This window comes from Nelumbo nucifera, chromosome 7 (genome assembly GCF_055504915.1).
Source record: "Nelumbo nucifera cultivar China Antique chromosome 7, China Antique-T2T, whole genome shotgun sequence".
Classification (NCBI taxonomy): Eukaryota; Viridiplantae; Streptophyta; class Magnoliopsida; order Proteales; family Nelumbonaceae; genus Nelumbo; species Nelumbo nucifera.
This window is the reverse complement of record NC_142655.1, coordinates 26273997-26297067: the sequence shown is the minus strand read 5'-3', so window position 1 is coordinate 26297067 and position 23071 is coordinate 26273997. Positions and strand designations below refer to the sequence as shown.

Sequence of the window (23071 nt, the reverse complement as noted above, 5' to 3'; positions counted from 1 at the left end):
CAGTTAATCCTTGAATGAATCGAGGAAGCAAATCTCCAGACAGCTTGTTGTTTATAGTTCAACAAGGAAAAGAGGATAGGAAAGGCAAACTGAAGGGGGGTTTCACTTAGCCAAAGGTCTTCCCAAAACAATACCCGGGTCCCACTTCCCACATCATATCTTATATAATTGATAAAATATGGGTATACCACCTATATTGATTTCCAAGGAGACAGAGAGTTTGTTGAAGAGGCTACTTTTGCATCCCATCTGTTATTCGTTGTGCCATGAATGCTTGCAATTACCTTGTGCCAAAGTCTGACATTTTCCCTTGGAAATCTCCATAACCATTTCCCAAACAGTTTCTGTATTTCAGGGGGTTAGGTTCCCTATTCCAAACCTAGCCTGCTCCTTTGGTTTGCTAACTTGCTCCCACTTCACAAGATGATCCCTCTTTTCATCCCCTGGTTCCCAAAGGAAGTCTCTCATGATTTTCTCTAGTTGATTTGCAACTCTAACTGGAATTCCAAAGGTGGAAAGATAGTAAATAGGTAAATTGGCTAATGTTGCCCTAATCAATGTTATTCTTCCACCCAAAGAAATGTAATTTCTTTTCCAGAGATCAAGTTTTCCAGTGAACCTTTCTAAAATCGGTTTCCAAAAGACTTCTGACCTTGGATTTCCACCTAACCGAAGACCAAGATATTCCAAAGGCAAATTCCTTACCTCACACCCTAGAGTCTTTGCCAAAGATCTTAATTCTTCCTCCATATCAATCTTTGCTACACAACTCTTCCCCAAGCTTACTCTCAGATTAGAAACTGACTCAAAGGAAAAAATGATGTCCTTTATGCTCCTCAAGTCCTCAAGATTGCCTTCTTCACAGAACATGATTAAGTCATCAGCAAACTACAAGTGAGTGACTGCCATCTCGTGCCTACCTACCCTCCATCATCTAAGAACCCTCTCCTGGTCAACCTTGATAATCATCCTACTTAAACCATCTACTACTAGAGTAAAGAGGAAAGGGGATAAGGGGTCTCCATGTCTCAAACCTCGTTTGGCAGGAAAGAAATCTCTGTCTACAACATTTATTAAGATTGAATTAAGCAACCACCAATCCATTTCCTCCACCTCTCTCCAACCCCAATATTTTCTAAAATTTCAAGGATGAAGACCAATCCCCAAGATCATATGCCTTCTCTAAATCTAGCTTGCAAATTAGGCTTTTTCTTTCTTTCTCCTTTTCTCTGCTACGCACTCATTTGCCACCGGGATTTGGTCAATGATCTGTCTCCCTTCCACAAAAGCTCCTTGGAATTGAGAGATTACCAAAGGCAAAACTTTTTTAAATCTTTCAGCCAAGACCTTTGCTAAAATATTATAGAGACACCCACAAGGCTTATGGGTCTAAAATCCTTAGGTGTCTTGGCTAGCCTCTTTTTGGGGATCAAGGCAATGAAGGTTGAGTTTGCTCCTCAAGAGATTTCCCCTAGAACTCATTAAACACTTCCATTAGGTCATATTTTATAACTTCCCAACAGTCTTGGTAAAATTCCATCGAGAAACCATCCAGTCCTAGGGCTTTAGACCTTTCCATTGAGAAACCATCCAGTCCTCTGACACCTTTTCCCAAGATAATTCAGGAAGGTTTGATCTTTGATCCCCTGAGATAGCAAAGAAAGTCTTGAAGTGGTCCACAAGAATTGTGATTATCCCCTCCTCCCTTTTTATCTCATGACCATCCACTTCTAAGCTAGTTATGAGATTTTTCCTCCTTCCACTAGCTAGAGAGTGAAAGAACTTTGAATTGTCATCTCCCTCTGTCAACCATTTGCATCTAGATTTTTGCATCCAAGAAATTTCCTCTTTTCTCAAAAACTCCTCTAGCTCTAGCTTCAAATTTCTTCTATCCTCTCTTTCCTCCCCATTGATTTCTCTAGAAGCTTCCTTGCTATCCAACTCCACGATCCTTAATAAAATATTCTTCTTTGTTTCCTCCACTGTCGCAAACTGATTTTTGTTCCAAATATTGGTTTTCTCTTTCAGCTTTTTTAAGCATCTACAAAACCTTAACCCCTTCTTTGAACCATTTCCCCTGATTTCACCCCACCAAACCTTAACCTTCTCCACAAAGTTGGAATCTTCCAGCCACATGTTCTCAAATCTAAAAGCTGAGGGGCTCCATAGGAAAGATCCTGAGAAAGGCTAATAGGACAATGATCTAAAGTAACCCTAGGTAAAGCTCTAGAGGCTAAATTCTCCCACATCTCTTCCCAATCTAAAGAAAGAAAGGAATCTATCCAGCTTAGAGCAAGTCGGGGACTCTTAAAAATTTGACAAAGTGTACTCTACTTGTAACAAAGGGAGCTCCTTCAACCTAAAGCTATCCACAAAAGCATTTGAAATTCCTCACGCTTGTGGTGATTCTTTGGTTAGCTTTGTTTGTCTCTGAGGTAAATCTTATGACATTAAAATCACCTCCCAAACACCAACGGCCCCTCCCATAGACCTCTAACTGCTCCCAGTTCTTCCCTAAAAAGAGCCTTGTCTCTATAGGAATTTGGACCATAAACATTTGTTAGAGCCCACTCCCTTCCATCATTTAATATTTTGATTCTTATTGAAACTGAAAATTGCCCCACCAATTCTTCCAAACATTCCAACTCCTCATTTTTCCAAATAATCATAACTCCTCCTGAAGCTCCCCAACCCCAATACGGAGCATGCGACCAGCTCAAACCCCTAATTCCCTAAATACTTCTAATCCATCTCCTATCAATCTCTGGAAGTTTAGTTTCTTGAATCATAACCAAATCTGGTTTCTCCTGTTTAAGAGTATCTCTTATTATTATCCTCTTGGTGGCACACCCTAAACCTCTCACATTCCAGCTGATTACCTTCATTCTTGAACAAAAGTTTTACCCTAACCCTTTTTCAATTGCTCATTGTCCCTCTCCTTTCTTTCTTTTCTCCTACTTTCTTCCCTATCATAAACTATCTCACTCATCAACTTCTCCACTTCACTCTTCTTTCTTTACCTGGTCTTCCCTGCATTTTTATCCTTTCTCGAGTACACCTTTACCCCCCTCAGACTTTTAGCAATAGGCTTCCTTTTCTCCTTACCCTTACTGATTTTCGATATGGAGGGCTGATTAATATTCTCTAAGACACTATCTCTATTTCTGATTAAGTTTTCAGATCCTGCTCCTTCTGGTTGCTGCCTATCACTATCTGTGTTTTCAAAACTCTCTGTCCTTCTCAACCTTAGAAACCAAACCTGTTAAATTATCTAAAACCATCCCAAAGATTTTCTCCGCCTCATCATCATTGCCTCCATCCCTTCCCTCACCTTCTGAACAGACATTAATGGTAGGCTCTAAATTCTTAGCAAGCATGGAATCTGGAATAACGGATGGGCCTGCAAAAGGAGGGGAGGACACACAATGGAGAGTCATATTAGTAACAGCCGCAGTAGGATAAACAAAGACAAGAGCATCGGAATGAATAACCAAGGGGTTAGAAGCTCCCTATTCTACACTTTCGCTAGCCAACCCTTTACCAGTCTTGTTTTGGTTAGCCAACTTGTCAGACAATCCTTGTTCTGCTTCCCATGATTGTTGCTCTTGCACTTCCTCCCACGGCAGGAGATTATGGCCTTCTATCCCAAAGTCTTATCCTGCATCTTGCTTTGGTTTGGTAGGTCGGCTTCCTCTTTTTTTGATGCAAACGAAATCTCCTTGCAATCAGTAGGAGGCTCTTCAGTTCTAAGTGATTTTATTTGCACTATTTTGTCGTTGATCTGTTCATCGAACAGATGTTCTATTCCCCAATCCTCCTCTTCCACTTTTATGTGCATCTTCGTTGAGTTGATGCTTCCAAGACTTGAAAGCTGATTTACCTCTTCATCACCTTCAAGATGAAAGTTCTCCTAGTCACTATCAAACTCCGACTCTTCTTATTCACCTCTATTGTACTTTGGGTTAGGCCTCTCTGTCATGGTGAACTGGTCTTCTGATACAGGCATCCAAGTTAGCTTACCACCCTTCCAACGATCCGATGCCCTTGATCTGGAAGCGGCTGCCGGCGTTTTCTTGTTTGAGCAATCTCCAGCATGTCTGTCAAGGGGTCCGGACGGGGACGATGATAGATGAAAATAATTTTCCCCAATCGGGCATAAGGAGCATGGTACATGACTCATTAAGGAGTCATGTGCTCCCTCAGCTTTCAAATTTGTTGGCCCAGCCTGAACCAGGGGTCAAGAACTGATAACGCTCTTTCCCTTTGACCGGTTAGCCGGTTTAAAGCCTGATTTTTCCTTGCACTGCACATCTCTTCCCTATCTGACACCACTTCTGCATATGTCTTCTTCCCAGCCTTCGATCATGATCTTTCAGTTCCTGTTTTGGTGAGAACATAGAAAGTCTTCCATCTCCATTTCCTTTATAAAACGGTCGAGTTTCCAAATTAAACTTTTGGGGTTGCCCTTTCATCTTTGGACAGGAAATATTCTTAACAGAATAGCAAAAGTTTTGGGCCGAGCCATAGAAGCTGTCAATCTGTATGATCTTAGTGCTGCAAAAATCCAGCTAGCTGGAGTGAAGCCGGAGTGCATTCCAAAAAAGATGCAGCTACTCTCCGGAGGTCAATGGTAATCTGTTTCGATAGTGTTGGAAACTGAAGCGACGCTTTGGAGAGGCAGGAGAAAGAAGGAAGACAAAGATGACTTGGCAGGATGGGTGATGCGTGGTGGAAGTGTCTTAGAAGGGGATTGGTGCCACGTGGATAAAGACAGGTTATTTAAGTTCAAAGATGAAAGGGCAACCCCAAAAGTTTGATTATGGTGACTACCACATTCATCGTAACTTTATTAGACAAGGGACACCATTTTCCAATCATCACTCGTCCTTTGCTTGTCTCTAAGGTGGTAGATTCTATTTTCTCGTCTCCAACATCTAGGTGGGCGCCTAAGCAACAAGGCACCCTTGGAGTCTCACCTCGCCTAATGGCCAAGCAGTTTTGTACATTGTGTTATAAAATACTTTTATATTCTTAATTTTTTGAGATTATTGAGATTATAATTATAAAATGTACATCATTAAACAAAAATGTTCATTTTTTGTGTTTATAAACTAATTTCTTTTTATTATTTTCTTATTTGTTAGGGTTTAATCAACACAAACATTGCTAACTTCTGTATTGAACCCTCAAAGACTTCAGAATTTGAACCAATAAGTAAGGGAAAAACTTAAAGTTTTGTCTAATCAACACATTTCTTCCTCCACATCTTCTTCTTCTTCTTCCACCTTTTCTTTTCTCCTTTTCCTATAACAAAAATAGGGTTCAGTCCCCATATTTTTTGAAAGTCCTTTTCTTTCTTCTTTTTCTTCTCATAAATATGTTGATTTTCTAGACATAAACATGAAGTTTATAATTTTCTTATGGAAATTATGGATAGTTATTAAGGAAAGATGGTTATGGAACCTAGGGAACTACCTAGGATATGTATTTTTCACTTAAAAAAAAAAATCCATTGATCGCCTTGGCGCCTTGAAAACTATAGAAACAATAATTAAATAACTTAAAATTTTGTCTAATCAACCCTTCTTCATCCTATAACAAAAATAAGGGTTCAGCCCCTATATTATTGGATTTTCTTTTCTTTCTTCTTTTTCTTCTCATAAATATGTTGATTTTCTATACTTCAACATGAAGTTTATGCTTTTCTTATGAAAATTACGAATAATAATTAAGGAAATATGGTTATGGAACCTTTTTTTTTAAGAATAAAAGAAAAAATTTATTGATATAATAAAAATCAAAGTACAACACTAACAGGATTTGTTAAGATAACACCCAGACCCACTACCAACAACAGCAAGACTTACAATGATACAAGACTAACCAAAGAAAGACTGAGAAATCCCCCCCCCCCCTCATACAACAAGGCTTACAAAGACACAAAACTAACAAAAAGAAGTACTGAGAACCCCCCCTCATATAACAAGGCTTTCAAAGAAACAAAACTAACAAAAAGAAAGACTAAGAACCCCCCCCCCTTCATAAATTGGCTAATCTCCAGGATCAAATGACTCGTCCTGCCCACCATCTTCCTCATCCCAAACTTTTTCTTCTTTTTGTCATAACATCTTCTTCAATTTCCCTTCCCTTTACTCAATTCAAATTTTTCAAAAGCTATTCTAGGAAACTCTTTGCCTCCCCAAAAGAATAGCCCTATACTCTTGCCAATTCTAACTTCCTTGTCCACCAAGGTCTTAATCTCCATTTTCTCCCCTTCCTTGTCAGCTTGTTGAGACAAAGTAAGGCAACTCTCACCAGCTTGACCTCCCTATTCCTTCTTATCCCCTGACCCTAGTCTAACCTCCGACCCTTCTTTTGTCAGGGTCGACTTTATCTCCCCTACAACAACTTGAAGCTCCTCCCCCCTCCTTTCATCACCCTTTTTCTTTGCATCTAAGCCTTTTAATCTCTTCCTTCAGTACACTCTCTTATATTTGTTGGAAGGACTTGCCCCAATTAAACTGTCTTTTAGCCTAGAAAAAACCTTTCACATATGGTTAAGGCGACGCTTGCTTGCCTATATGGCTTCTTTCGATCCTTCTATAGGTCCTACGGCACCTTGTTCATGGCTCTTCTCTACCCTAGATGTATTCTAATCCTACCAACTGAAAATTCACACTTTTGATAATCCTCACAACCCAAAGATGAGTCAGTTTTGTCGTTCTTGTCCAAAGCCTCTCTCGCAACCTCATCGTCGTGTCCAGTACGCACTCTTAGCACCACGTCGTCCCCCCCCCCAACTAGCTATACCTAACATTCCTTCCTTGTCCTCCCCTTCCCACCTCACTAACTCCTTCACTACTTCCCTAGAAACCACCTCCCTTCCTTCCTTCTAACCTTCTGAACAAACAACCACTTGGTCCTGCTCCTCTAGACTCCATGTCTGTGACGAAAAGGAGGAGAGCTCAACTATGAAGACACCAAAAGAGATAAACTTACCTGCTTGATGATCAAATATTGTCTTCTCCTTTTTCCTTTCATCGCAATGTTCTCTTAGACTAAGAGGTTCAATGAATCTTCCACATTGATCACTCTTCTGAAACACTTCGCGAGCATTCTCGGCTCTCAGACTCCAAAGCCTCTTCCCAGAGTTCAAACTGAATTGTGCGCCTAAAACTTTGAGACTGCTTGAACTTTCTCTTGTTTGAAACCATTAACTTGAAACGATGCTTCGTAGATAACTCTCCAGTGATATTGGTGAACTTTGTCTTTAAAGTTTGGTCCATTATCGAACCTTCACAATCTTTTAATGCTCGTGTCGACTCTTCGTCTTCTAAAATTCCAAGTATTTCCTTTTCTTTTGTCTCCCCATTTCTCTCCTTTCTTTCTTCTTCCATGTGTCCCAACCAATTCGCCTCACCACTTAAGTTTGCATGGTCCCCACCACTTTTATTTCTCTTTAGAACTCTACTTTCTCTGTCCATTATGCTAGCCAAGGTAAAGACCCCTATCGAACCATAATTATTTTTGCTTCCTAAAATGCCCTTGCATTCAACCTCAAGTCCTTCCCCTTTCGGTCTGACTATTCGTCTTCCCTCCAACATCACCAGAACCCAACCTAATCTTCTGGCCTTGTCACTCCACAATTCCATATTTTTGATCCATCCCGTTGGGTAAGATCCTTCTACGACCAGTCTCAAGTCAAAAGATTCACTAGCAAAACAGAGAGTTAGGGAAGTAGGACTAACATGGATCTCTTCAAATCAATTAAGATATGAGTAGTAGAAAGCTTTCTCCACAAAATTGTTCTAGGGTCAACAAATCTGAATCTTCCACATGCGTCTCCGACTATCTTAAAAATATGGAAGCTCTGCGCATGCAAGGGTATCCCGAAAACATCAATCCACACAATATTCAAAGGATCCATATCCCTGATTGCTCCGACTAAAGGATTCCATCTCCCAATTCTGAGATCAGGTTCTCGAAACTTATTCTGTCCATTCATCAGGATGTTGCTTGCCTCCTCCTCACTTTTGAAGGTGAAAAAGAGAAACCAGCATTTAGCTTCCTCACGTGAAAAGGTTTCTCAGGTAACCTCTAAGCAGCGTCCACTCTTCGATCTTCTCCACATTTGGGTCAGAATTTACGAAACAACCAACCAAACTACAGTTAAGCAACAAAAGATGATCTCTAACTTCTATATCCAGATTCACTGTCACTTCCATCCACATATCAACTATAAAGTAACACAAGCCACATGAAGTCCTCAATCTTGGGAAGAACCACTACAGCTCCACATACTACCAGTCTCTAGACTTCATACCTAACTACCTTAGGATATATGTTATTTTACTTAACAAAATCCATCGCCTTGGCAATTGGCATCAAGGTGCCCCCTATCGCCTAGCCTTGCCTTGGCACCTTAAACTATCCTTTTGCCTATCAGATTTGGTGCCATTTTCTACAGTTGTTTCAAAGACAGTGTGTCACTCCCTCCTGCATTGCTGAACTGCTATCATGTTGGATACCTAGTGGCTTCTCAACCAAGAGAAAGATCTTGTGGAACTCAGTTCCATTTGCCATCTGCTGGGTCATATGGAAGGAATGGAACAGTAGAACTTTTTAAGCTAAAGGTGCTCCCATGGAGATAATTATTGACAAGATTAAATGGACTCTCATGAGATAAGATAGGGTCTTCAATGTGTTTGCTGGTGTTCGGGCTGAGTGCTTTAGGGAACAGTGGATGTCCATCATATTTTGATCTTGTTAAAATACAGTTTTTGTTCTAGGGTTATTTTAGTCTTTTCCCTTTCTTTTAACTCTGTTTTTTGTCTATGTTCTTAAGTTTCAGTATACAAGGGTAACATTGTAATTCTCCTTTTCGTTATGAATTAAGCATACAAGGGCGGCAGCTCTCTCTTATTTGATAGAGACTGTTTTTGCCCTATTCTCTTTGTCTCCCCCTTCTCTTCTTCTCCATCACTCCTCATTCTAGAATCATACCAGAAGGTTTTCCCTTTATTTATTTAACTAAATAGAGGCCTGATAGCATCATATCAGAGCCTGGTTGATCGAGTTTCCTGACTGCATCAGTGAAGTCTGCCCTAGCTGCAACCAGAGGTGGTAGAGGTGGCTCACGTGGTATAAACAATTATCCCTAAGGTGGTAACTGTGGTGTGAGAGGAGGTCGCAGTAGAGGTAGAGATGGGAATTTTGGGAATTTTAGAGGTCGTGGTGTCAGTATTGGTGGTCGAGGTATGATCAAAGAATGTAGTTATTGTGGATGGGAAGGGCATACTATGAACTTCTGTTATGATCTGCATGGTCCACCATCCACTTGGGCTAAGCATGTTGCTGTAGAAGGAGATGGTAGTACTACAGGCAATGACCCTACTGTTTTAGGCACTAGGAAGGAGAAGGAAATGGTTTCTATCATTCGTGAAGAGTATGAAAAACTTCATCTGTCTTCCTCTTCTTCATCCGGTAATACTGCAACTCTTGCAAAGTCAGGTACAACATATCTTGTTTCCTCTTCTAAACCATGGATTATTGATTCTGGGGCCTTAGATCACATGATTGGGTCCTCAGACTTATTTGCATCGTTATCCCCTCCCTCTACCACCCAATCGGTTACCCTGGCTGATGGCACTACCTCTTGTTTCTGGTACCAGTGATGTTACATTACATTCTGATTTCTCTTTGCCATCGGTTCTATATGTTCCTAAATTTCCCTTTAATCTTATGTCAGTAAGTTGACAAAAATCTTTGAATTGCTCCATCTCATTCTTTCCATTTTATTGTATTTTTCAGGATCTCAATTCTCAAGGAAGACAATTGGTGGCAGGCATAAAGCTGGAGGATTGTATTATCTTAGATGGTGGTGGATCACACACAGCTCTTCATTCTTCCATTACACAGTGGCAGTGGCACTGTCAGATGGGTCATCCCTCTCTTCCAGCTCTCAAGAGTCTTGTTCCAGATGTCGTGTTTGTTCATAAGTTACTGTGTGAAGTTTGTCAACTTAGTAAACATCATCGTGTCTCTTTTGTTCCAAGGGAATCTGCTAGAGTTTTGAGTCTTTTTGAACTTGTTCATTCAGATGATTGGAGTCCTTGTCCAATTGAGTCTTACAATGGTTTTAAATATTTTATTTCCTTTGTTGATGATTTTTCAAGGATGACTTAGATCTTTTTAACGAAATCTTGCACCGAAGTGTTTGATATCTTTCTCTCCTTTTATGCTGAAATTAAGAATCAATTTGGTATCTCCATTAAATAATGGAAAATTGACAATACTAAGGTTGTCCAATGGCTTCTTAGCTCAATTGAGATAAACATTATTATTCTTATGAGTCTATAGGATTGCCGATAAGATGTTTGACCATATGGAGAAGGTATACTGGCAATTTAATTTATTTCATCAATATCAAATTGAGATTAGGATATTTTCAAATAGTCTAGGAGAAAAGAAGATATAGGAGAATTATGCTGGTTTTGTGAATTTATGGAAAGAGTATGAGTTAGTATACATGGATGAATCGACACCTACCTATTGTATCAAAGTTGTGAAAGAGCATTTTGACAGGAAGAAGATTATGAATTTCTTATTGCATCTAAGGCTTGAATATGAGTTAATAAGGTCCAATATTCTCAGAAGGGGTACAACACCTACACTTACTTCAATCTTAGGCGAGAACCTTAGGGAGGAGACAAGATTGATTACTCAGTCAGCCATCGGTTTGAAATTTGATTCTGGAGTTGAGGTAGTTCTTTTAGCTAACAAGTCCAAGCCAAAGGACTTATCATGAATTCAATACTTTGCATTTACTATAGGCAGAAGGAAAATATAATAGTTGAATAACGTGAATGTCCCACTCAACCACCTAAGGGGAACAATTCTGGTTCAAAGAAGAATCAGTATAAGGACTACTAGACTACTGTAGAAGGGTCAAACAACGCTACAATGTCTTCCACTTCCATTGCAACAAAGGGTGAGAATTCAGGTGCTCTTACAAAAGAGAAAATGTGAAACTGCTATCCTTGGCCATCTCCTCTACATTTCAGCCATTGGTTTATGTAGTGACTTATCCTATTATTGTTCCTCTCCCAATCACCTTTAGATTATTAACTCTAGTGCCTCTAACCACATAACAGGGGCATAGTCTAATCAATCTGTTAAACGCAATACTTGAATAAGCATAGCATTGTTGGTAATCAGGTAATGGTGAAAAATTAGACAATGTTGGTTGTAATGATTTTTTTTATCTACATTTGCTACTTCTCAACACCTTCTTAAAACCCACTTTGTTCCTAAACTTACAACAAATTTGATTTCTGTTGGTCAATTAGTTGAGGATTATAATATTGTTTCTTTTTCTCATGATGGTTGTTGATATAGGACCAATGAACTGGGATAATAAAGAAGAGGCATAGGTTTGATTTCTACTACCCATCAAATCCTGAAAAGGAGATAAGAAGGAAAGATACAAACCCCAAGGTTGTGAAACAAACAGTAATATTTCTTACTTCATAATTTACATTGATACCTGGACATCCCTAGTGACTCTGTCTCTTGCAAGCACATCTGCCACTGTATTAGATGATCTGGGCATCTATGTGAATGAGCGGTTCAAGTTAGATGGCAACAACATAGCTTATCTGACAAATTGTTTTAGTGCCCAAGATCCATGTGATTAAGTTGTTCAAGTTAAGATGGCAACAACATAGCTCATGTGACAAATTGTTTTAGTACCCAAGAGCCTTCTATCTTCTTTTCCACCCATAGTTTTCAAGGCACCAAGGCAAGGCTAGGTAACAAGGGGCACCCCATTGCCTAGTTGACTAGGCAATGGATTTTTTTAAAATAAAAATCATGAATCCTGGAGTAATTCCCTAGGTTACATAGCAACCAGAAAACATCCTTCATTTGTAATTATCTATAACCTTCATAAAAAAAGAATGAACTTTGTATTGAACCTAGAAAATCATCATATTCATAAGAAGAAGAAGAAAGAAAATAAATTTCAAAACATATAGGTATTGAGTCCCTATTTTTGTTGTCCTAGGAAAAGAAAATACAAAAGGATGGAAGAAGAGTAAGAATTTGTTGATTGGACAATATTTTCAGTTCTTCCTTGCTCTTCGGTTAGGTTTTGAAGTTCTTGAGGGTTCAAGGCATCATATACCAATATGTTGATTGAACTCTAACAAATAAGAAAATAATAGGAAGAAAGTAGTGTATAAACCCACAAAATGAATAATCAAAAATAAAGAATATACAAAACATTTCATAGTTCCATATACAAAAAATCTCTGCAGTCAACAGAGGCAACCCTCCATGGGTGTCTTGACAACTATGTCTCCATCCAATTGATGACCACTTTACAGTCTCCTTCCGCAATCAGATTGGCTCAACCCATTGAAAAATTAGGCCTGATGAAGGGCAAGAATCTCAGCTCTTAGAGAGTTCCCTTCCTCAATTAGGCCTGATGGAGAGCAAGAATCTCAGCTCTTAGAGAGTTCCCTTCCTCAATTAGGCCTGATGGACCCAAGTTGCCTAAGCTGCTGCTCCCAAATCATTGATTTGTAGGATTTTATTAAAGAATGCCTGTTCTATTGACCTTCTAGATTCTCTGATCCTTTTAACACGGCAATGACTAAGGCGGCATTTGGCAAGTCTTTCCACACAGTCTTCTTGGCTACAGCAAGCTCGCAAGACTAAAAATCGGTCTTTTTCCGCTTGCAAGGAAAAGCTGGTAAGACCAGAAGACGCGTGCAAGGAAAGACCCAAAAACACCGAATTTCAGGAAGATAAAGCTTTCTTGTCTTTCCGCATGATAAATAGCCTCTAAACACATTATTAAAAGCCCGGTAGACTGAGCCAACTTGCCAAACAGTCTTTGTCTTTAAAGACAAGACCCCAAAAGCTCAATACAGGGCCATTTGGCAAGTCTTTTTTGAAAGATCTTCTAAAAGCTCCGATGGTCGAAAGAGTAGTGAGCTTTTGCATCAAGATCTTGACAGCCTGAAGACTGTTTGGTTAAGGCGTGTCGCTCCGCGTGTCTTTCCACGCAAAGACGAGTTGAAAAAACGAAAAGCTCCATTTGGAGCTTCTCGAAAATAGCCCAAAACGGGCTTCACGCGTCTTTTCAGCGCAATGTCTTTTGGCGGCTAGATCTCCTGTGAACCAAACGGAAAAAGACCACAACGCGGTCTGCCAGGCTTCTAAATAGCTGACAGACCGTGCGGAAAGACATGCCAAACGGGGCCACGTCTTTCAGTCATCTGAGCTGCTGGTAGAACTTTCTAAAAGACTTGCCAAAAAGCACCTAAGCCTTCTGATAGATTCAACAGAATCATATTCTCTGCTGTCTCTCTGCAATACTTGTTCTCTTTTCCTGATCATCTGTCTATAATGTTTAGTACAATTGAATGCTTCTAATTCTCATTCTTAAACTCATTAGCTGTCTCATGGTGAGAATTTAAGCATGGCCTTTCAAACCTACCAATATATATAAACTTAAAAAGTTGAAAATTAATAAATTCCAGGAGCTTGACTTACAATATCTGACTTTGAGTATTTGAGGCCATGAGAAAGTGCTGATATATACAATGCTGCACCACATAACCCACTGGGTTTTCTCCCTGTCTGTAAATGGTTAATTAGTCATACTATAAAATGTGTCCTTGCTGACTATGAATCAAGCCAACGTTGATATAAAACCATCCCCAAACCCATCCCTAGCAACCAATAGAAAGAAAATAAAGAAAAGAATCACCTTTCATATAAATAGGGAAAAGAAAACCACACCTGCATCCAATCTCGTTTCATGCTAGCTATGATGCGCAATGCAGTTTTGGAAACCATGGCATTTCTTTCTCCCAATAAACCTATAGTAAACATAATTATGATTGCATCCTATTATGGAATTTATGCAAACTAGATCTATGAATAATTTACATAAATTTGTATAAACATGCTAGTCACCAACAGAAGTCAAAAATCCATAATGTTATGGTGCATAAACATGATAAAGGTCACAACATATCATAGATGTAGCCATTTATTACCAATTCCCTGTGGTTTGTCCTGAGAGTACATAGATTTTGACCAGCAACACTTCTAAAAGCAATGGTGTCATCCTTTTCTTTTTTAAAAGCAAAATTAAAATTAATTTATATCTAGTAAATCTCAGAATCTCTCCCCAAATTCTGACCTAGAAACATGAGCAAAATCTGGCAATATCAGCAGATTAGACAACCAATCTACAATCAATTTACAAATATCAACCACCATTCTTTCTACCTTCCTTCCCTTGTCTCCAAACAATCTTCTGTTTTCCTTCCATATTCCCCAAAATACTGCATAAGGGATACAACTCCAAAATAATTTAGCTTTCTTGCCTCCTTGCAGCTTCAGACATCTAGAGAATCTCTCTCCTGGACTCCTTGGCTGCAAGATCCCACACCAAAAGTGATGAAAAGAAGTGCCATATGAAATCAGCCACCCTACATGAGATTAACAAATGGCTTCCATACTTCTCTGCGTAACACGTATAGCACATGTTGGCCATGCTGAAACCTCTTTCTTCAAATGGCTTCCATACTTCTCTGCATAACATGTATAGCACATGTTGGCCATGCTGAAACCTCTTTCTTCAAATGGACAGCAGTCAGAATACTATCCATTGCAACTAACCATGCAAAGGCTTCCAGCCTCAGAGGGATAGGATTACCCCAAATGCCTTCAGTCCCAAGGCTAGTTTTGGCCCACTCTTCCACCCCTCCTTGAAGTGGTATAACTAAATTCTAATATCTGTTCAATTGGCAATCCAGGCATATCTGATTTTAGGGGAGTTTCAGGAGATATGATGGTAAAGTTATTGTACACTCAAGTCACAATGGCTATGGGAACTGTATTACTGAACTTCCAGCTTTGTTCGTGGCTTGAATTTGATGTTTGCTATGGAATTGTGTGGGTAGAGGTATATAAACTGATTCTTATAATAACATTGATTGGACTTGCAGTCTAATAGTTCCTTAGAACCTATGATATCAGAATACATGTACATGCCTTAGTACCAGTATTGTACACGATACTGGATACTACATCGATACTTCTTGATGTACTCTCTAGCCTGTCACTTCTAAAATATTAAAGTCGTATGTTTTAACAAACTATACTATAAAAATATCTAAACATGTTTGAAATTTACTTATACCCATACCAACACCCATGTCTACTACTACTACTACTATTACTTTTTCTTTTCTTCTTTTCCTATAACAAAAATAAGGGTTCATCCCCTATATTTTTTTAATTTTATTTTCCTTCTTTTTCTTCTCATGAATATGTTGATTTTCTATACTTTAATATGAACTTTATACTTTTCTTATGAAAACTATGAATAATTATTGAGGAAATATGGTTATGGTACCTAGGGAACTACCCTAGGATCTATGTTTTCAACATAAAAAAATCCTTCGCCTAGGCGACGCTTAGGTGCCCGCCTAGGCGACTAGGCAACAAGGCGCCCCCCTGTCACCTAACCTTGCCTTGGCGCCTTGAAAACCATGAATAGGTGTATCATGCACTGCCAGTTGCTACTGTAATTTGTCCCCACATCTGAATCATATTTGGATCTGGAGTTTTCCAAGTGCTTTAGAAGTGAAAGGTGCAAGAAAAGTGCAAGGGCCTTCTAGTGCCTGGTGTACAAGGTGCAAGGCAAGGCACATACTCGAATGAATCAGGGCACAATTTTTTGAAAAAGAAAAACATTAACATATAATATAGAAACTTGAATTTAAAAAGAAATTATATGTTTTAAAAGAATATTAGCTCAAATCAGATACAAAAGCAAATCATATCAAATAAATTCAAACATGTAAAACTCTCAAACATGTTTGCTTATCTCCTAAATGCATTACTTCAAGTAGCTAGTGTGATGTTAGGTGTCTTGCATTCCATATTCTACGAGGTTGGAAACTTTATGAAGGTTGGAGCTGAAAGCCCCTTGAGGCAATCACAAACAAGCTTGCATGGGGGTTTAGGGGACCAGTAGTATTATTGTTACTTCTTTAGTGGAAATTATGTTAAGATAAGATCCACAACAAGTAGGGGTTCAAGTATTCAATAAGTCATTGTTTTTCTTTGTTTTTTAAGTTAACGGGCCATTACTAATGCATAAGCACCAATAAAAGGTAACTTAGAAGTCAATAAATTATTAAAAAATGTGTGGAACACACAAGAATGTATAAAAAGAAATCAAAAAAGCAAAATTATAAAAAGTTGCACCTTTTAAAAGAGGCATTGTCTGGGTGAGTTGTGAATCACATCAGTAATAAACCTAAAATCAAACTAAAAGAAAAGGGAAAAGGAAGGAAGAAGAAGAGATTCAGAAGGAGGAAGAAAAGAATGGAAGAAAAGGGAGGAAGAGGGGAGCCGACCGTATCTTTCACTCTGTCCCTATATATATATATATATATTAAAATTGGTCCATCCATGTCAGCATATCTCTCCTTTGAGAGAAGATATTTATCTATTTTATCCATTTTTTGTATTTTTTCCTATACTCTTTTGTTTTAAAAATATAAAACAGTAATCATTGCTTATCTTGATTAGATTAAACAACCAATGATATGCACTTTCCCATAACCTAAATAATCTCTTCTCCTAAAATTTCTCCTAAACTACCTCCCCCACTTTCTCTAAAATTATCTCTAAGTCCTATTTATCTTCTAAATTATCTCTAATTCCTATTTATCTCCAAAATTATCTCTAATTTAGCAGAGAGTTTCTCTTCTAAATTATCTCTAATTCCTATTTATCCCCTCCCCTACTTTTTATCTATATCTATCTAAAGAAAGTTTGGATTAAAAATTTAAGAATTATTTAAATATTCTAACAAAATTATATAATAACTTTAAAATATTTATTAAAAAACAAAAAATAATTTTATATTTTTACAAAATATATCACGAAATTATGTACTAACAATTTAAATTATGTTTTTCTGGATTATCAACTTAAATGCTTTTCAAATATTTAATAATATGTAATAGCTTTAAATAAATAAAATTCAAATAACAAAAAGTTTTAAATATTTTATAGATAATTTAAATATCTATCATAACTAGATTTTAAATAGTTAAAATAACAAATTATGTAATAAATTTAAAAAAAAAATCTGAAAAGTAGAAAAGTAATTATAACATAATATTGAAATTAATAATAATTTAATATTTTTACATAATATTGTAAATAACTAATTCCACTTATATCAGGTAATAATTCGAGAAAAAAGCTTTCAAAAACATTAATATTTATTAATAATAATTTTAAACTCTTAATCTCTATTTATTATATAATTATATACTAAGATTAATATTTATTGTATTTTAGTAATTATTTATTGTTTTTGTGATAAATGTATTTTCAATGATTATGTATAAATTTATTTTGTTTTGTTATTTAATGCAAAACTTTCAATAATTATTAGAGATTAAACTACTATTATTGAATTTTTTAGATTTAATTTATTGTACTTATTGTATTTATTGTAATTTTGTTACAACTTATTGATTAATTAATATTTATTAGAGATTAAACTATTATTTGAGATTATACTATTTATTGACTAAGTTAATATATGTTTAGTACTTATTGTATTTTTGTAATAATTGTAATTATTGTATTTTTTCATTATCAATATATTTTCAGTAATTGTGTGTTTTCGCTATAAATTTTTAATAATTATTGGAGATTAAACTATTTTTATTTATCGGAGATAAGACTATTAATTTAGCTAAAATTATAAGTGTTCATGATTTGGTTCGGACCGGTCGTAGGCTATTTGGCCAACCAAATTGACCTGGTCAGGTTGGGGAGTTGGTCAGTTGAAGCCAATTGACCTTTTGTGAAAACCGACCCACTCAAGTTGTATTGTTTGGGTCGGTTTTCACAAAAGATTGGTCGGTTCAAAAGATTTAAACTTAAAAATTAAAGTGCAATTGTAGGTACATGGTGGTCACTTAGACCATCAGAACAGAGGAGGTGTCAAACTAATACTACGTGAATGCCTATAATAAGTCCATGCGATGAGTTCATAACTCACCACACATTTGTGATGAACTCAACCGAAATAGGTTGCGATGAACTTTGGACCCGCGTAGACTTGGGATGAGTTTAAATCCATCACAAAACGGCAGAACCGCTCACCCGCGCAAACTTGCAATGAGTTTAAAATCATCACAGAATCACGATGATCGCAAACTCATCACAGATCATAAACAAATAATAGAAACACGTGCGTCGTTAAATAACGCGCGTGACGAGACACCCCGTGAGCCTAATGAGGGTGCACAAGCTAAATAGTGACGTCACCCATGCCATGTCTTTTTAAAAGGGTCACGAAAGGAAATAGCACACATGTATTATGAGAATCCTTTGACGAAAGGAAAGTTCGTCCTTGAGATATCTCATAAGACACATAGCAAAGCCCTAACAGTGTTCCCTAACAACTGACACCAAATCCAAGATTCTCTTTCCTAATGAAAACAAAACACTTTTGGCTCCTTCCTTTCGGGACCTCGGGATCCCTCCCTATAAATAGGGGTCCAATTCATAACGAGATAATCATTCTATCACCTCATTTGCCCTAGCCTTTTGCCTACCTCCTGCACTCGGCTTTCCTTTGTCCTTCAAGGAGTCTCCCATAGGTAGATGATCTGCCTCACTCACAGCAATTATTAAAAAATAAATTTAAAACTTAGATTTATGAAATGAAACATTTTAGACTAAGAAATATGGAAATTTTCTCACATTTTCATATTAAAAAATACATTTAAAATATAAAATATTAATATATATATCCATGGTTAGGTCGTTTGATTTTGGTTGGTTTACAAATGGCCAAAGTGAAACTGATCCAACTTGCTCGAATCAGGAATTTTTTGAACCAAAGTCAACATAAAATACCAGAAAACTGACCAACTCGGGTCGAGTTGATCGAGTTGGTCGGTTTCATAAGTTTGATGAATAAACTTAACTGAAATTAATTATTGTTATTTTTGTATTATAAAAAATTTATTAAAAGTAGTATATAAAATATGAATAATTATTAATTATATAAAAAGTTGAAAATATAAAACAATTTTATACTCTTATGTGTTTTTATTAGGGTCATTTACTAGAGCACACCTTATAGTTTTATATATTTACTTAAACCTACCTTATAGTTTTCATTTTACTAAAATATCCCATATATTTTACAATTTATTTACTTAATCAACCTTTCATTAAGGAGTGTTTGTTTTGACATTAGACCCATGATTTTTTATCCCAAAAAATACCCTTAACACTTTTTTATACAAAACACAAAATTGGCCAAATATAGCCAATAGAGTGGTTGCTCGTGTCTTATTAAGGGCAAAATGATATTTTTATTTCTATTTTCTTTTGATTAAATTTATTTAAATGAACATTAGGGTCAACACTGTCATTTTCCACTATCATCTAATGGAAGATTGATTAAATTTGTTGCAAATTATAAGTGGTATTTTAGTAAAATGCTAACTATAGGGTAGATTTTTAGTAAATCCATGAAACCATAAGGGTATTTTAGTAAATGATCCTTTCTATTATTTATCTTTTGCTTAATAAATCCCGTGCATCGCACGGGTTCCCACTAGTATGTTGATTATAAAAGATGGGAAAATAAAATGAGTGCCCTAGAAAGGCAACTGACTCAAAAGACACAAAAATAATAAGTATTAATGGCCATAAATAGGGCTGTTCATAAGAATGCCCAACCCGACCAAACCGACCAACCCGGACCGACCCAACCCGAGTCGGCCGGGTTTTCATCCGTACCGGTCGGTTTCGGGTTGGGCATATGCATAAACCGAAATCCCGGGTCGGTTTCGGTTTTCTTGCGTGAAAACCGAAACCAACCCAACCCGAACCGAACTAGTATTGTACTAGTTTGGTAGTTCCTACTTCCTAGTTTGAGTAGTTTCCTAATTCCTACTAGTCTACTACTTTTAGACTTCTACTAGAACTAGAACTCTAAAAGGCCCATTAGGCAATTACAATTAGAATTCAATTAGGTGTCCTTTTTTAGTTTTTTACCTAGATTAGAATTTAGAAGGTTTCTAAATTTTTATTTTATTGATTTACCTACCTAGATTTACCTAGTTTTTTACTCTAGAAGGCCCACTATTGACATTTGTTTTTACATGAAGAATTTATTGATTTTATTCTTTACCTGAATTAAATTTAGATTTATCTTGGACTCTTGAATATCAAATTATCAACTAATTCAGATTTTATTTGGCTTTGTACAGGAGCAAAACCGAAACCGACCCAAACCGACCCAACCTGACTCAAACCGACCAGGTTGGTTTGGCCTGTCAGTGGGTCGGTTTCGGTTCCCACCTTAGCTAACCCGACCAGGTCGGGTCGGTTGGGAAAATCCCAAGAAATCGACCCAACCCGACCCGTGAACACCCCTAGCCATAAAGGAGGCCCACTACAACTGAAATAAAACTAATGAATAAAGAACACTAAGACCCATTCCGCCCAATCTCTCTGCAGGGTGCAAGTGAGGTAGTTGCCTTAAAATGTGCCTTACATGCAAGGTTCAAAGTATCGATATGATACAAGTTTCGGTCTTATCGTATCGGTACTTAGAAACGGTCGAAACTTTTTTTTCATTTTTTTTTCACATTTTGGTTTTTTGGAAAGCTTTTAACATGCTTTTTATTATTAAAAAAAATTGGGGGGTCCAAAACACCTAGAAACAGGTGTTTCGGACCATATCTTTTTCAAAAGATACGATACGATACGCCCGATATGGGGCGTATCGTATCGATACCTTGAACCATGCACCTATGTTGTTTCCCTTTCCTCATCCTCTACTTGTCTTAATGTATGTCTATGTCCAGAATTCCACCAAGGACATAAAGAAAGCCTTCTCCTTTTACGTCGCCAATAAGACAAGGAAACTTTTAAAAATTTTACCCCCATTCCCTAAAAAATATATTGTTGTTTTACCAAATCCCCATCTCATCACTTTTAGAGCTTGACATGTTAGAAACTACTTGACAGCTTTATATTATCATATTTCAACCGTCAATTATACCTTTAATGGTTAACAGTTTTAGTTATCCTGGAGACAATTGAAAAAGAGCACTTCTCTCTCTGAATTTATGCACCTTTAGTCATGCTTTTGTTTTCTTCTCTCCCAAAGTCTCTTCTACATGTCTATTACACATCAGACCACTTATGAAAGAATTTCATCCTTCAGGTTAGATTGCATAAAGAGAGATGCATCTAAACAACAACATGCCCCTATGCATATGATTAAAAACTATATCATAAATTGAAGCCAACCTCCTATAAAATCAATCAACCAGCAAGAAAACAGTTAAAGCCTTTATAGAAGCTTACGCTCTGTGAAGCGATGAATAAAAAGGCTGGGATCAACAGGTTTCTGAACAATTGGATGTTCTTCAAGCCTTAGGAGTTTACAAAGCTGCAAAAATACAGCACCTAGCACATAACTGAAGCATGATATCATGTCAGAGCATAATAAATCAGACATGCAAATTGCAAACAAAAACAGCTAACATGCATGTATATCAATTTTACATTCTTAATAGAATTAGAAAAAGAAGAACTCATACACATTTATCTGTAGGTACTCTGAAAAATCAATAAGAAGATACGCCTTCATATTTTCCCTACAAAACAACATGAAAATTATTCATTAGTTTCTATTGTTTCTTCTGGCATGCAAGCAATCAAGCTTCATAACATAACCCTACAAAAAGGCCATTTATATCCTAATCATGGTTCAAAGTATCGATACGATACGCCCGATACGGGGTGTATCGTATCGTATCTTTTGAAAAAGATACAGTCCGAAACGCCTGTTTCCAGGTGTTTCAGACCCCCAATTTTTTTTAATAATAAAAAGCATGTTAAAAGCTTTCCAAAAAAAACAAAATGTGAAAAAAAAATAAAAAAAATAAAGTTTCGGCCATTTCTAAGTACCGATACGATACGACCGAAACTCGTATCGTATCGATACTTTGAACCTTGATCCTAATAGATGCACTTGTAATTCCAAAAACCAGATTTGGTTGCTTGAGCAACGTTTTTTCATGGCTTCATAAAACTCATCTATGAGTGCAGAGATAGAGGAGAAAGATTTTTATGATGAAGGCTCTGATGAGTGCACTCGTCTATAAGTGCAAGAAGAAGGCTCTGATGATTATGATGATGATGATGGCATTGATAACAATCACATCTGAAGTTGATTATAATCAGATCTGAATTGTTCTTTTGATGTTTGTTCTTCTTTTTGCTATTGCTATAAGTGCAAGAAGAAGGCTCTGATGATTATGATGATGATGATGGCATTGATAACAATCACATCTGAAGTTGATTATAATCAGATCTGAATTGTTCTTTTGATGTTTGTTCTTCTTTTTGCTATTGCTATTGGTCAACTTTCATTCAGTTCTTTCCTTTTTTGCTGTGTCCAATCTCCCCCTTGTGAGTGGTGATTCTTGTTAATTTGATCCCCTACTCTAAATCTTTTTCCTCCTCTTGAATTCCTGTTATAAGATCTAGTTTTTACCATAAACTAGAGAATGACCCTACCAATACTAGTACAGGGCGTCAGGGCCAGTATTCTGATTTTTTTTATTCATGTATTCTGATAAATTTTGTTTGACACCCATTTTTTCTGCTGTAAATTTATATAGGCCATGTTTGCGAGTGCTTATTGAATAAGTGCTTAAAAACAAGTGCTTATTCGAATAAGCACTTATTTGCATTCAGCACCCAGCTTTCTCAAGTACTTATTTAGTATTGGGTGTTTGGTGGTATTTTTCTACAATAAGCACTTGTGACTATTTTGTCCATTTTCTTTCAAATTTTCAAGATATACACTAGCGTTTTGATCAATCTAATATCAAGCAAGAAGGGCAAGAAGTGCTCCGACGGGCTCATCTTGAGCTTTGGTGAGATGCTTATCGACTCAACTTCGTTCTGACAGTCTTTGGCG

At 37.1% G+C, this 23071-nt stretch overlaps 1 protein-coding gene across 1 annotated transcript in view; it reads right to left on the bottom strand.

Annotated features, from left to right (window-relative positions):
• The window catches only part of LOC104593430 (Cyclin/Brf1-like TBP-binding protein), a 73058-nt gene that overhangs the window by 39201 nt on the left and 10786 nt on the right, over positions 1-23071 (bottom strand). Inside the window, exons 8-11 of the mRNA XM_010253262.3 lie at positions 21684-21740; positions 21448-21560; positions 13810-13889; positions 13561-13647 (exon numbers count right to left, since the gene is read on the bottom strand). Of these exons, the coding sequence (XP_010251564.1) occupies positions 13561-13647; positions 13810-13889; positions 21448-21560; positions 21684-21740 (337 nt within the window). The remainder of the gene's footprint in view (positions 1-13560; positions 13648-13809; positions 13890-21447; positions 21561-21683; positions 21741-23071) is intronic.